Source organism: Corvus moneduloides, chromosome 2 (genome assembly GCF_009650955.1).
Source record: "Corvus moneduloides isolate bCorMon1 chromosome 2, bCorMon1.pri, whole genome shotgun sequence".
In the NCBI taxonomy this organism is placed as follows: Eukaryota; Metazoa; Chordata; class Aves; order Passeriformes; family Corvidae; genus Corvus; species Corvus moneduloides.
In genome coordinates this window covers 118,992,041-119,006,406 of record NC_045477.1, presented here as the reverse complement: position 1 = coordinate 119,006,406, position 14,366 = coordinate 118,992,041, and the positions used below count along the sequence as shown (strand labels likewise).

General features: G+C 44.3%; 1 protein-coding gene across 4 annotated transcripts in view; it reads left to right on the top strand.

Annotated features, from left to right (window-relative positions):
- The window catches only part of ABCG1 (ATP binding cassette subfamily G member 1), a 52,802-nt gene extending 45,783 nt beyond the window's left edge, over positions 1-7,019 (top strand). For all 4 annotated transcript variants that reach the window (XM_032101065.1, XM_032101063.1, XM_032101064.1 and 1 more), the window contains one exon: positions 90-7,019. In XM_032101065.1, the coding sequence (XP_031956956.1) occupies positions 90-318 (229 nt within the window). In that variant the 3' untranslated portion in view covers positions 319-7,019. The remainder of the gene's footprint in view (positions 1-89) is intronic.
- The last annotated feature ends 7,347 nt before the right edge of the window (positions 7,020-14,366 follow it).

Below are 14,366 nucleotides of genomic sequence, written 5' to 3'. Positions count from 1 at the left end.
GAGTTTCAGCTGAGCTCTCACAGGGATTGTATTGCACTTCTGACCAGATCATCAGGATTTTCCTTGTAATCCCTCCTTCTTCTTCCCAGGTATGGGTTTGAAGGGGTCATCCTCTCCATCTATGGACTGGATCGAGAAGATCTGCATTGTGACAAAGATGACACCTGCCATTTTCAAAAATCAGAGGCCATCCTGAGAGAACTGGATGTAGAAAATGCCAAACTTTACCTGGACTTCATTGTTCTTGGGATTTTCTTCTTCTCTCTGCGCCTGATTGCCTATTTTGTCCTCAGATACAAAATCCGAGCGGAGAGGTAAAGGAAGAGCAGCTAAACCAATGCAGTAGGAGAACTTTAGACATGCAATAGAGGGCACTTGACATTGTCTCACTGTGGCAGGCTGGTCCCCAGTGCCCAGCCCGATGCTGTCTTGACCGAGCCCATGGAGAGCCACAATGGGATAGTGGACATACAGTGTTAAGCCAATCAGTCCAGTTGGGTTGGGTCATGTTTTCATTACACTTTCTAGCTTTAACTAGGAAGAAGAACTAGAAGGGAATTTTGCACCACAGAATATCAATACCGAGGCAGTGTAGCTGTAACAAGAAACCTGGCTGCAGGAGCTTTCCTTTTGAAAACCAATTTTGGGATAAGGTCACCAGGATCAGTTCTGGTAGCCAGAACAGTGTAATGTCATCTCTAGTTGACAAGGTAATGAGATGCAAAATAAGGAATGCAAAGAAAATAGGATTCTCTCATATTTTTAAATTCAGAATTTCATCTTTGCAGTTTTCTATGTATTATTTTGCAATTCTTTTCCACAGAATTACCCCTTCTGGCTAAAAGCCTGTAAATGTATTAACAAGGTAAAGACATCTTTTTAATATGGATACTTTTTAAAAAGAAACCTGAAGTGATTCAAGTAATTATTTTTGTTTCTGTCTGAATTTAGAATTCTGGTGCTTTACTTGTCGAGCTGGTCTCATATCTGAAAACTGTAATGATAGGAGGAAAAGGCAGGTTCTGAATCTGCACTAAACCTCTGATCCTATTTGGAAGCAGCACTGGATAGCACATGCAGTTAGACATGGTCAAGCTGTCACTGAATGGTTGAAAAAAATATTCTTTTGCAGTGTCTTTAAATCCTTAGTATTTGTAATATTTTGAGGTACTAACTCTGCTCATTATCTGTTTGATCTACCTCCTGCGAATGAAAAAAATCAAGGCACTCCAAGGCTCATTTTTAATTAAATTGTGAAAGCAGGATCTATCCCTAAAGTGGTTGTTAAAGGAGTGCAAGAGCTGTCCACAGATCAAAGCTTGGGCTACTGTGTTAAAACACCTGTGACTGCCTCATCCAGAGATGTTCATTCTATCTGCAACACACTCTGTGTAGGACTCCTCTCCAAATACACAAATGACCTTGTAAGGCTGCAGGTCTAATTATGCCAGGCAGTTTTGTTCTCATCCCTAAGTCTACATGCACAACATGGGAATCAATTGATCTGAACATCGGTGAAACTGTTACTTTGAATTACTTTGTAAATTTGGCAGGGGGAATTTGGGTTCCAAGTTGATGTGAATTTTGTCACTGATTTTCATGGGTTTGGATTTTCAACCCAAAATGAATCCACCATACTCACGCTGGACGCCTTGGCGAGCTTTGGTGCAAACTGCACAACCTTCTGCCATGGCTGTGAATTTATCTTGGTGTCCCAGACCCCCTGAGTGAGGCCTGCAGGTTCTGTAAATGCATTATTCCCATCAGGATGCTGAAGTCTTGTAGGTTGGAAGCAGCTCAATGTCAGCAGACCCTCGAGGAGCCCAACAGCTCATGGCAGCAGAGCAGATAAGAGAACCCTGGTGCATCTGCTGGCCCCAGTAGTCAAAAATTCACAAACTTCCGAGACTCATTTATTTCCTAGTGAAATAAATAGTGCCAGGGCCAGCTCTGTTAGTCCTCAGACACCTGGGGCTATTAGGAATGGCCCCTGTACTGACTTCTAAACAGCCCAAACACTGTCTGGAAAAGCTCTGGCTGTGCTGGGATGAAGGTCTGCCATTTAGCAGGGAAGACAATTCTTTCCCAGTTTTCCTGGCCCGTGCCCAGGCTCTGTTTGATTTACCAATACAGACATAGACTGTGTGTATCTGTTAAACTCAGGACATTTGAACTAAGCCTGTGGTCTGGAAGGCTTTAAATCAAGTCACATATTTTAGGAAAGCTAGCTGAACTTTCCCTGAAAATAAGGTTGACCTGTGAAACTAAAAAATCAGTCTTTACTGTAGGAGAAAAAACAAATTCCTTGGATAGCCTCTTTGCATAATTTTTGTTGCTGTTTTTTCTCAAAAAGCTTTTGTACATCTCTGCAACTTTTCCAGGCATAATCACGAGCAGGTACAAACCCATATGGCTGTCAGATTTGAGAAATTAAGAATTTGAGCTATTCTAAATAATACTTGCGGCTATGAACAGTTTTTAAATAAGGCACAAGCTGAAATCCCTTTGGCACAACGTGCCTTGATTATTTCATGACTCTCAAAGTATTTGTGAATATTACAGGCAGTTCAAACACGTTTTGCAAGCAGACAAAGGACTACACTTGCCAAATTACTCTTGGGTTGCAGACATCTGCTCCAAGCTGAGGTCGAAGAGTGTGACATCCCTGGCATTGAATACCTTCAGGGTTCATGTTTTGTGTTTACCAACACCATTTACCAAATACCACCCTGACAATCCCTTGCAGAGTTCCAGATGAGGTGACTTTGCTGGCACTTCAACACTGGTAACTTACAGGATGCTGTTCTCTCCCATCTAGACCAGTTTTGCAGTGTGAGTTCCTTGGATACTGTCTTGTTATCTGTGCCTGCTCCTCTGTTTTTAGACTTTCTCATTTTATGTTTTCAGCCTGCAGCATGTCCTCCTGTACTGTAACTTTGTGTTGTGTTATAGAAGCCAAAAATCTGGTCCTCTACGGGTGTTCCTGAGAAAATTCCTGCTCTGGGATAATTTTTGTCACTCTTTTTTTAAGATATGCTTTTTCCAGCCTTCTGCTGGCAGCATTTAGCTGGAAGTTACTATTCTAAGGAATGCTTCCAGACTGTAGTATCCCAGTAAAGAAGTAATTCTCTGGAAACTCAGTGATACACATAGATGAGATAATAATATTTTCCCTCCCTAGCTCACAAATTAACTAATGATCTCTCTTTTGTCACTGCTCTGGGACAGAAGCATTTAAAATCCATCCCAGTTATGTTTTCATGTACTGCAAAGATTTTTAATGTAGTCTCAGGTTGGCTTTTTTTCTCTTTATGATAAATTCTAACAGGCTGGTATAAATCACATTCCCAGGTTAATGGGCTGAGCATTCATGTGCTGTTGTGTTGAGCAGCACTTTGTGAAGCTCTGGAGGCTTCACTTGGAAGAATAACAAGGCCAGCAAGATTCTGAAGACTTCAAATCCCCAATTTTCAAATCCTCAATTTTATAGCCATATATGAAGAGCCATAACCTGTTTGAAATCAATGCCACTGTTACCATTTGAACCACTCACAGTCTGGCTAAAAGTTGTGTAAGAGGCTAGAGGTTTCTAAAGGTCACTTTAAAACTGAATGTATGATTTTTGTTGGGATTGTAGGAAGACTTTAGTGTCCTGTTGGCCTCCTTGTTATATTTTGACTTGTTTTGACACTTTGCTTTGGTTACTGTGTGCATTAGTTAAGACTGTAGGTCCTTCACCCTTCTTTTGTTGTTTTTCTTCGTGGAAACTTGCCTATAATCTGAAAAACCCTGAAGGTTGTTAAAAATAACTTGAAGCATCATTATTTACTATTAAATAAAAGATTTGGAAAGCAGATTCTACTCACAGGAAATTGAGAAGATTCCATTGTTACAGGCCAAAGGGAGTAATAGAAGACTGACTGGTGCTGAGATGCTCTTCAGCTCTTAGCATTTAGAGCACGAAGTCCCTATTTTCATTAAAAGAGAGGAATATGTGCACATGTAACAGGGAGAGCTGGTTATGTAAGGGGGAGATAATGAACTTGAGTCCAAGTACTGGATGTCTCAGGTGATTGACAGTTCCATCCACACTTTTGTGTCAAAGTCTGTGTTCTCAGCAGAAAGGAATGTTTTATTAAACCCTTGTTCCTGCAAGGATGTGTGGTACATACTGACCTGTGCCACCCCAGTGATCCTCACAGAGGATCTTACCTGTCCTAATTACACAATGCTGGGTGGATTTTTGGGTTCTAAGAATCAGGGGGAAGGCCAGCAAAGCAGCTATCCTGGTGGGAGTCTGTTACAGGCCACCCAACCAGGATGAAGAGGCAGATGAAATATTCCATGGGAAGTCTTGTGATCCATCCCCCTTGTTCCTGTGGGAGAGTTTAACTTGCCAAATGTCTGCTGGAGATACAACACAGCAGTGAGGAAACAGTCCAAGAGGTTCCTTGAGTGTGTGGGAGGTAATTCCTGACACAGCTGGTGAGGGAACCAACCAGGGGTGGTGCCCACTGGACCTGTTGGGGACAGAGGGCTGGTGGGTGATGTGATAGTTGGAGCTCCTCTTGGGCACAGTGGTCATGAAATGGTGGAGTTTTTGGTTCTCAGGCAGATGGAGGGGTGGCAGCAGAACTGCTGCCTTGGACTTCCAGAGGGCAGACTGTGTTTGGGAGCTGGGTTGGCAGAGTCCCTTGGGAGGCAGCCCTGAAGGGCTGAGAAGTCCAGGAAGGCTGGGGTTCCTTGAGAAGGAAATCCTAAAGGCACAGCAGGAGCAGCCCATCCATCCCCATGTGCCAAAGGATGAGCCACGGGGGGAAGAAGGACCAACCTGGTTAAGCAGAGAGCTTTGGCTGGAACTCAGGGAACAAAACAGGGTGTATGACCTTTGGAAGAAGGGGCAGGCAACCCAGCAGGACTACAAGGATGTTGTGAGGTTATGTAAGGAGAAATTAGAAGGTCCAAAGCCCAACTAGAACCTAATCTGGCTAGTGCTATAAGAGACAATAAAAAATAGCTCTGTAAATACAGTGCTAAGGAGAGTATCCATCCTTCATTGGATACCATCCTTTATTTCCTACCAGAACAGCCCCATAGGGTGCAATTGCTCAGGAATTTGTGTGTGGAGATCCATTTATAAAGTATAATCATGTGAAAAGCTGTTGGGAACTAGAAGCAGGCAGAAAATGACACCTTGTCATGTCCTCTATGACAGCTTGTGGCAGGCTGATCACTGCAGTGCCACACAGCACTGGTGAGTGCATAAATTAAGTGCTGAGTGCCACTGGAGTTAATCAGGAGCTCTGCCATTAATGAGCAGGGGCAGTAGCATTTTCAGGGATCGACTCCTACTGCCCTCCTCTTGAATACCTGTTTCCATAATACACCAAGAGGTGGTTGTGGTGTATCCCACTGAGTGACTTCTATAAACCCACATATCACTCTTCATATTACATGTCTAAAAGTTTCAGGCTGAGCCTGCATGCATAGCAAGTTTCATTTTAATTCTGTTTAATGCTTTATTTCTGTTTCTGTACTTATTTCACGTGGAGTTTCTGAAGGAGTAATTGTACCACAGAGCACAAATCCAGCTTCAGTCTTTTTGTTATTTTGAAATCTTACAATGAATGATAACTTTATGCAGTTGTCATCTGTAGAACCTTCTTTTAAGAGATTTAGATTTCTGTTGAGACCTGTTGCCAGCACAGTAAAACAGAGGGTGACCACTCAAGGTGTGTCTCCTTTGGCACAAAACATGTTCACAGCCCAGCCTGCATTCTCTGCACGGGTTATGCCTCCAAGACACATCCAGCTTTTGCTGATCCATTTTTTTTTTCTGGGGGCTTCCATGCAGCTCAGCCCATGCTTGTGTCCCTTTTTTCTGGGTATTTGTGACTGCTGTCCCCATGAGGTGTGAAAATGAACTGCTTGGGAGCAGTGCAGGATGGTTAAAGTTGGAGGGATGACTTTGAGACCCCTTTGAGCTACCAAAAGCCCAAAGTGCTGGATCTCTGGGTGTGCTTTAGTCTTTCAAGAAGAAAAAAAACTCAAAAATGTCTTTTTAAGCAGATTGCAAGGCAACATGGAAGCTTCTGCTTTTAAAGGTTGAAGAGGTTTTCTACTTCAGTGGCATCTGTGATGTCTTTTTTTCTGACCCCATGGTAGTTCATTTTAGTGGCCCATTTAGGGTAATCATTATACAAATTCCTTTCTGTTACTTCCAGAAACCAGCTTTCCTGGCCTCAGTGATCATTATACCAACCTTTACAAATGTGAATGAGTTGCTGAGCAATTTTTTTTTTTTGAGAAAATTCTTTTAAATTATGTCAAAAGAAAATTAAATTTGAGAAGATTACACTGATACATCTTTTAAAAAGAAGATAGCAAGCCCTGCAGTGGAGCCAAGCCTTTACCTGTGTCAGTATGGATTTATCAAATACCTTACCTGAGTCAGCTGACCTTATTATGAGATACTGCCCTTGAACCTGTTTCTGAATTACTTAACATTCGGTTCTTTTGTTTTTCAAAGCAAGAGTCAATGCAAGGTATGATTTTAAATCAGCGTGCTCAAGTGTGCATATTCTGTGTATCTAATCTGTCATTGTTGTTTCTGTAATGCATTTGCATTACTAGGAATCAGTTCTATTCTGCTTCTCTAGAGACCCTCGCTGCCTGCACGCTGTGATATATTTGCACTGTTGTAGATATATATACATATAATGTAATTATATTATACAAACCATGTCTTTTTCAGGTTGCTTGTTACCTTTGTAGTTTATGCTTCCTGGTACAGTGGACCTGAGTAAAAATGTGGGATGTGGGGCATTCTGATGATATATTACAGTAATAGAGAAATCTTTGTATATTTCTGTATACTTAATACCTGTAAGAAAAGATTTGTATGTGCATTATTTTCCAAACTTAGGGCTTTGTTTTCTGAGACTAGAGAACATTTATGATAATGTAATACACACACACACAAAAAAAAAAATCAAATAAAGTGTTATTATTTTCAGACATTTGCCTTTGTCTCTGTTCTCACTCCGAGGGAGGTGGAAGGTGTGTTGGTAGTGATACAGTTTCACTGCCCGCTCCTTGGTTCTGGCAGCCAGCAAGGACACAGAATTGCCCATTTATGATTGTGGTGGTTTCAGAACTCCCACTACAGGTGGGTTACAGAAATATCCAGTAAAAATCCGTAAAAACATCACCTGGGGGTTGGAACCAGATGCTGTTTAAGGTTCCTTCCAACCCAAACAGAGCAAGTATCAGGGAGTGCTTCTCTGAGAAGCCCTACACAACTGAAGGACTTCCTGAACCAGTGGAATGAGTTACCTTTGTATTTCCATGCAGTTTGGGTGGATTTTTCTTCCACAGACTGATCTTCTGTTCATCTTGTCCTTGCTACCTGCAAGTGGTAGCAGATGTTCCCCTGTGCTGTTTCATGGCAAGAGGTGGGAAAGGATCATTCCCTGTTTGCCTTTGCTTGGCACTCTGGAATGTGTGGCTTCCTTCCTCCCTTCTCCCCAGCTGAAGAGCAGCTCTGTTTTATCCTGCCAGTCAGCCCTGTCCATTTCCCATTTTACCAAACACCTTTCTCCCTCATTCTGCCTCAGCACCTGTGCAATGTTCTGCAGCCCTCTGTGCATTTCTGTCACCAGGAAATCCTTCAGCTGGTTTAGGAGACAGTATTTTAATTTCTTGTGTTTCTCCTGAAGATGCACATTGGCCAAGAACAATATGCTTACTGTTTCTGCTGGACTGCTGCTTCCTACTGCACTGGCAGGGAAACTCCTGGGCAGAAATCCTGACCTGTGGGAGGCCCCAAGAACAGTGTCAGTGCCAGGAGGAGGGTTCAGTGTTGGTGTCCTGTGCTTTGGCAAATACTCACTTGCCTGGGTGGCTTTTCATGCAGCTTTAAGGCTGTTTCATGGTGTTTGTGCGTTGGACTTAAGGCCAAGCCTAAAAAACATCACTGTCCTTGTGCCATCCCTCCTGACCTCCACAGCAACAAAATTACCTGCCTTGCTCACCACAGTTCAAAGAAAACTGCCCTAACTTTTACAAGTACCCACTCAGAAATAACACGAGCAGCGATGCTTAAAGCATGAATTGCCCTAAGGATGCAATAGGATTGCATTTTCAAGACAGTTTTCTCATGATGACAGAGATCATACTTTATGTTATGATTTATAGCCCTGGATATAATACTAGATTGAAGGAATTATGTTCCCAAAAACTAAATGCCTCCTTGTGCCAACTGGTGTCCATAAATCAGGAAGGGAAGAGGAGGAACAAGAGTCTTTCATAGCCTGAGTGGCAACAGAAATTACTTTAAGCATTTTATATGGCAGTTAATGCTATTAAATAACTCAACCATAAACTTCTCATTAGCAACACTGTAAAAATTAATACACCTCACATGCAATTACCATCCACTGTGCACTGGAAATGGATTCATAAAATAAAGAGCGTTTGAAAATAAAGGAAACTTTCTTTTCCAGTAGCTATCCATTTAAAGCCTGCCTTGGAATGCAGGTTGAAAGGCACAGGAAGCCAAGGAAGTGGGTAGAGTAAGAGAGATGGGCTTGTTGAGCATGGGAGGGCGCAGGGATCTGAGCAGTGCCCAGGTGAGCAGGTGCTGTGCTGTCAGCCACCAGCACCGACATCTTCCCTTGGGACAGCCTTCATTAAGGGCTTGGTGGGAAGTGTTGCCAGCCCCATTTAGGGCAGAAAACTGTCAAAGGCTGGATTAGTCAAACTGATACTAAGTGCATCCATTTCTATTGTTTAGTGCATTTTAAATTTCACAGCCTTGTTTGGTTTTGTGTCCTTTTTTTTTTTTTTTTTTTCCCTGTGCCTTGTAGACTTTTTCAAGATCTGTGAATTTTATTATGCACTGTTAACTCTGTGTGATGGCTTTGCTGGATTCCTGACATTCCCATTCCGAGCCTGTGCCTGCACACACATGGGAAGGCTGAGAAAAAAGTCAGTGCTATCTCTTCCACAAACAGAAGACGTTATCAAAACATGAAGCTGATCCATTGTCAGCCTCTGACAGCAAGAACACCCCTCAGAGTTGCACTGTTTCCCCCAGTTATTTCTAGCAGAGTCATTCTCTTGTCCTACTGCCTGTTTTGCTGTGCTGGGCAGGAAATAAAGCTCCACCTGTTCCTAGGATCTTCTTGCTCATCCCCATGGCACCTGTGGAGTCAAATATGAAGTAGCTTTTATGGCTTTATCAAGAGTCTTCCAGGTGCTTGTTGTCTTTCTCCTGTGTAAGAATCAGACAGTAACCCCAAAGTCCTTAGAACAGGAACAAAAGGGACAGTAAACCTTTTTACTTTGCTCCTTCTGTTTGTTGAAGCTCATATTCTGTGTCTTGGTGCAGCATCCCTTAGATGGAGCATATTGCCAAGTCTCAAAAAGTGTAAGAAGCAGGGGAAATCTCATTTTGTGGCAGGAAGGAGCTGGATTTTACTTACCAAATTTACTTTTCATGAATCTTTCTGGGAACGCCACAGGCTGGAGTGTCAGTCTGCTCTGGTGGTAAGTCAGTGTAGCAGTTTGGTCCAAAATACTCATTACTGTTTATCTGCTGTGAGATAAGAATTAGGAGAAATGCAAAACAGGCACCAAACTTGAAAGAATATAAAGAAGTTTATTAACAGACCTAAAAGAAGAAGAAAAAAAAAAAAAATTATACCACCTTCAGAACTCTCCTCCTCCCCCCACCTTCCTCCCTTCTCCCACTGACAATGTTCAAAGACAACCCTTAAGATGTTCAGTCTGTTTACCACTTCCATAATGACCTTGTTCAGTCCATTTAGAAAGAGAAGTCTCTTCTTGCTCATGCTATGAAAACATTATCACAACGAGACAGCCGCCCGCTTCCAAATATTGTTCAGTCCATTTAGGAAGAGGAGTCTCTCTGCCTGCGTGTGAGTCCCTTCCCCCGACTTGCAGCTTTTCCCGCAACTGCTTTCGAGGGTCCACTCTTGAAGTTTTTTGGGGTATAATTTTAAGGTTGAGCCGTTCAGAAACAAAAACAGAGGCCCTTCTCCTTCCCTGGGAGCAAAGGGTCTTCATCATCTTCATCGTTAGGACTATCTCTGGGAGCATCTCTAGGAACTGAGGTTTTCTCCTTTCCCATCTGGAGCAAAAGTCCTCATCTGGTCCATCTCTCCCTGTCCAAACTTCTCATGAAATTACAGCTGCGTCAGCATCTGCCTATCTCAACGCAGGTGCTTCTGCTCACGAGTTGAACACTCCACCCCCCATATCTTCATGAAATTACAACAGGATACTCTGATATATCATAGCTTCACAACAGACTTTCAGCTTTAAGCATCTCCTCTCTCTCTTCCCTCAGGTTTTCAGCTCTTCACAGCAATAAAAGGGTTACTCTCACCTCGGCCTTGCAGCTTTGCAGCTGGAATGTTGAATGTTTCTTATCGCAGTGGAGAGGGGGGAGAGCCGAGCCGCTCCGGCTGCCCACGGCAAGGCAGTGGGGGGGGGGTTCCACGGCTGGAACAGGTCCATGGCTCCAGGATGGCCGTGGCCCGGCCCGGCCTGGCCCAAGCAGGGCCTGGCTGGGCCCGCTGGCCCCCACACGGGGCCGCAGCCACCTGTCCCAGCACCGGAAACGAGAGAGAGCTTGGGGGGGGAGTTTGTCTATTCTTAAATGTGGATCACAGAGGCGGTCACAACTTTAAGTGGCTTAGAGAATTGTCCATATTCAAACTGGCCAGCTGATAGGTTCTATCAGTTCCCAGAGGAAACTGTAAGCACCCCTTAGCAAGGACGTCCCTTCCGGGACTATGCTTGCTAACCTATGACAGTCAGACCCCTGGGAATTTCATAGAATTTCCACAACATTTTTAGCAGTTAAGATATTTGGCTCAGCTGCAGTGATATATTTTGATTCAAGACTTCCAGATTCTCATATAATTGTGGTGTTTTAGTATTGAATCCCTAAAAATTGCTGTTTACCAAAACAACCTTCTATTATGCTCTGAGACAGAAGCACATGTTGAAGGAAGCCTGAGAGACCTAACTCAGAGACAGATGGGAACAGCACCCTACAGGGGCCTCTCTTTGTCTAGTGGCTTCTCCAAGGGGGATTTCTGGGTGCCACAGTGGGTGTGCAAAGGGAGACCACAAAGCAGAAGAAGTTATCATAGCTGGGTGAATAGAAACACTGGTCTCCAGCAGAAAAGTACTTTGTTTTCTTACCCTGCCCACCTCTGTGTTGCAGTGGGGATACTGCAACACGCATATATCAAACCAGGAGTCCCGTGGAAAGGAAATATATATGGACAGACAGATTCTTGATAGCTGTTTCAGAGATGTTTATTTCTCCAGCCGCATGGCCGGAGCTCAGCGGAGGAACTGTTCCAGTCACGGGACCAAGGGTCCTTCTGCCCGCGCAGGGAACACAAACCAACCCATGGGAACGAGGCTGAGCAGGGACAGGGAAACCCCGTGTCTGTGCCCTCAGGGCCCCTCTCCCAGGGCTACACGGCGGGGGAGAGACCCCAACACCTCACCCATTTTATTTTAATAAAAGGAGAATGAAAACAACTGGATAAACATAACAAGAACAGTTTCAGAACAAAACAAGCCACCCTCCTGAGTCTTTAAATGTCCAAACAGATTCTCTGGAACATCTTAGGGCTGACAGAAGGGAGACAGAATTCTCTGAGCATGCTTTGTGGGGAAACTGAGGCAGGAGAGGGTTTAACTTCTTCCCTCCCCCTTTTCATCCCCCACTCGGCATTGGAAAGGGATTTTTGGGGAAACAATTGGCAAAAGCATGGTTTTGTGAGGGAAACCATGGATGAAAAAACGGATTGGGAATACACTGGGGGTAATAGGACATAGGGTAAAAGGGAAAGGTGGGATTAGGAAAGGGAGACTGTAGGGGGGACTTACAATGGAGATACTGTCTAACATGACTACGATTTTTTGCATATATACTGCCTTTTACAGGAACACCATCAGGCCCAGTGACCTGCGATGCTTGTAACCCTTTTCTCCCTAGTACAATATTAAATTCCACCACCTCTCCATCTCCCAAGCTTGGGATGTATTTTTCAGGGTTATTCTTTTTAATAGCAGTTCTATGCACGAATATGTCTTGCTGGTTGTCACACCTTGTTATAAAACCATAATTTTGCTTAACATTATACCATTTTACTATCCCTAAGGTCTTAGTTACTATGATCTTTTTCCGAGTGGCTGCTGTTTTCTGTCTCGCTGCGTCTTTGCTCTCTCCTTCGGTCGCTCCCGTGTTGGAATTGTCGGGGCTGCTGGTGCCTGCGCGCTCTTCCCGGGGTCGCGTTCGGGGCTGCGTGGGCCGGGCCGGGCCGCGCCGCTCAGTTCTCCGTGCGTCGCCTCCTCTGGTCGCAGCTTCGCTGCTGCTGCCAGGCGCTGCACCCACGTCTCGGCCGGGCCCCCGGGCGACGACCCCCCCGCGCCCTGCTCCAGCACGTGTTTCGGTTCGGCGCGGCTCCGTCTCGGTCGGGCGTTCACGGGGCTCGCTCCACCACACGCTGCACGCGGCCGGGCAGGCACCGCCGGGTCCCGCCGCTCCCGCCGCGCCTCGCTCCGCCGCCGACACTGCGGCTCGCGTGGCTCCGCCCGCGCGCGGGAACTGCCTCGCTGCTGCTCGCAGAGCGCTCGGTGCACGTGGCCTGGGCCGCACGGTCCCTGCGCCAGGCTTCCCTTCGCCAGGACACAGCTGACATTGCTCAACAGTCTCGGTAACTAAATAATATTCACGAAAATATTCTTCCATCGGCATATATTTTGACTCAAATATTAACTGTGTCCAAACGGTTTTCCAAAAGCCCTTGGTAAGAATTAAATCCCAAGAAACATAGAAAAAGTTCTTAAACAACCATGCCAGGAAGTGTTTCAGTTCTTTCTGAGCTTGAATCAAGCTAAAATTTACAAATCGTTGTTCAAGAATCGTTTTAAGTTTAAGATAAATGTCCATATGCGGCTCGGAGAGCCAAGAGTCTTCCCACTGTTCCTCCATAGTTTAGATATGGAATAGCAAAGCAAAACCAAGAAGAGGAATCCAAAGTTTCCAGGGTTTACTCACACAAATCAGTCGCTTAGGGATCGGGGATCGTTCTGCTCTCAGTTCTCCACCATTTGTTGCAGTGGGGATACTGCAACACGCATATATCAAACCAGGAGTCCCGTGGAAAGGAAATATATATGGACAGACAGATTCTTGATAGCTGTTTCAGAGATGTTTATTTCTCCAGCCGCATGGCCGGAGCTCAGCGGAGGAACTGTTCCAGTCACGGGACCAAGGGTCCTTCTGCCCGCGCAGGGAACACAAACCAACCAATGGGAACAAGGCTGAGCAGGGACAGGGAAACCCCGTGTCTGTGCCCTCAGGGCCCCTCTCCCAGGGCTACACGGCGGGGGAGAGACCCCAACACCTCTGGTAAGGGGAAGTTATATGAAATGGAACTTCATGAAGTGAAAAATGGAAATTTTACCATTCACTGGTGGGGGAAGGAGCACCCAAGGACAGCAAACTGTAACAAAGCTGCATCCTCTTCTACAGCACCTGTGAGTGCTACCCAGCTGGTTCTGGAACATGAGTGCATTCTGCATTGCAGCACAAACATTTTACAGCAAGGTCTGTTTGTCTGGCTGTTTTCATCTAGTACTGAGAACATATTTGTTGTCCCACTGTGGACCTGGTGGAGTGCAGGAACTCATGCCTTCTGATCAATGAATCACTATGATTCTTATTGTTTAAAATACACTCCACTCACATATCTCACAACTTTGACATCATACCCTATTTACACACTTTGCTTACTTACACATTCCACCTACTTATGTATTTTACAACTTTTACATAATACTCTACTTATACATTTCACTTATTTATACATTTTATAACTTATAACTTCCACATATCACACTACTTATACATAATACACTAGTTATACATTTTACTTGCTTATACATACTTACACATGTTACTTTACTTATACACCTTAAAACCCTTACTTGATATTCTACTTACACATTTTACAACTCATCCATAATACAGTACATACACATTTTGCAACTGCTGTGTATGAGATCTCACATTGCTTGATTGGTTTCTCTATTTTGTCCAACGAGCTCTGCACACCCTTTTCTGACAATATGATTGGTTTTAATCCAGTGCAGCACAGCCCTTTTTTATCTATTCCCTGCTTTCTTGGTATTTAGTTTTTCAGCTTATTCTTTCCCAATTTAGCACAGTTTACCTTTCAGTCCTTGATGAATTCCTGAGGGCTCTAACAGGTGGGGCTCCTAATCCAGAGTCAAGATGATGACAGCAGCAAAAC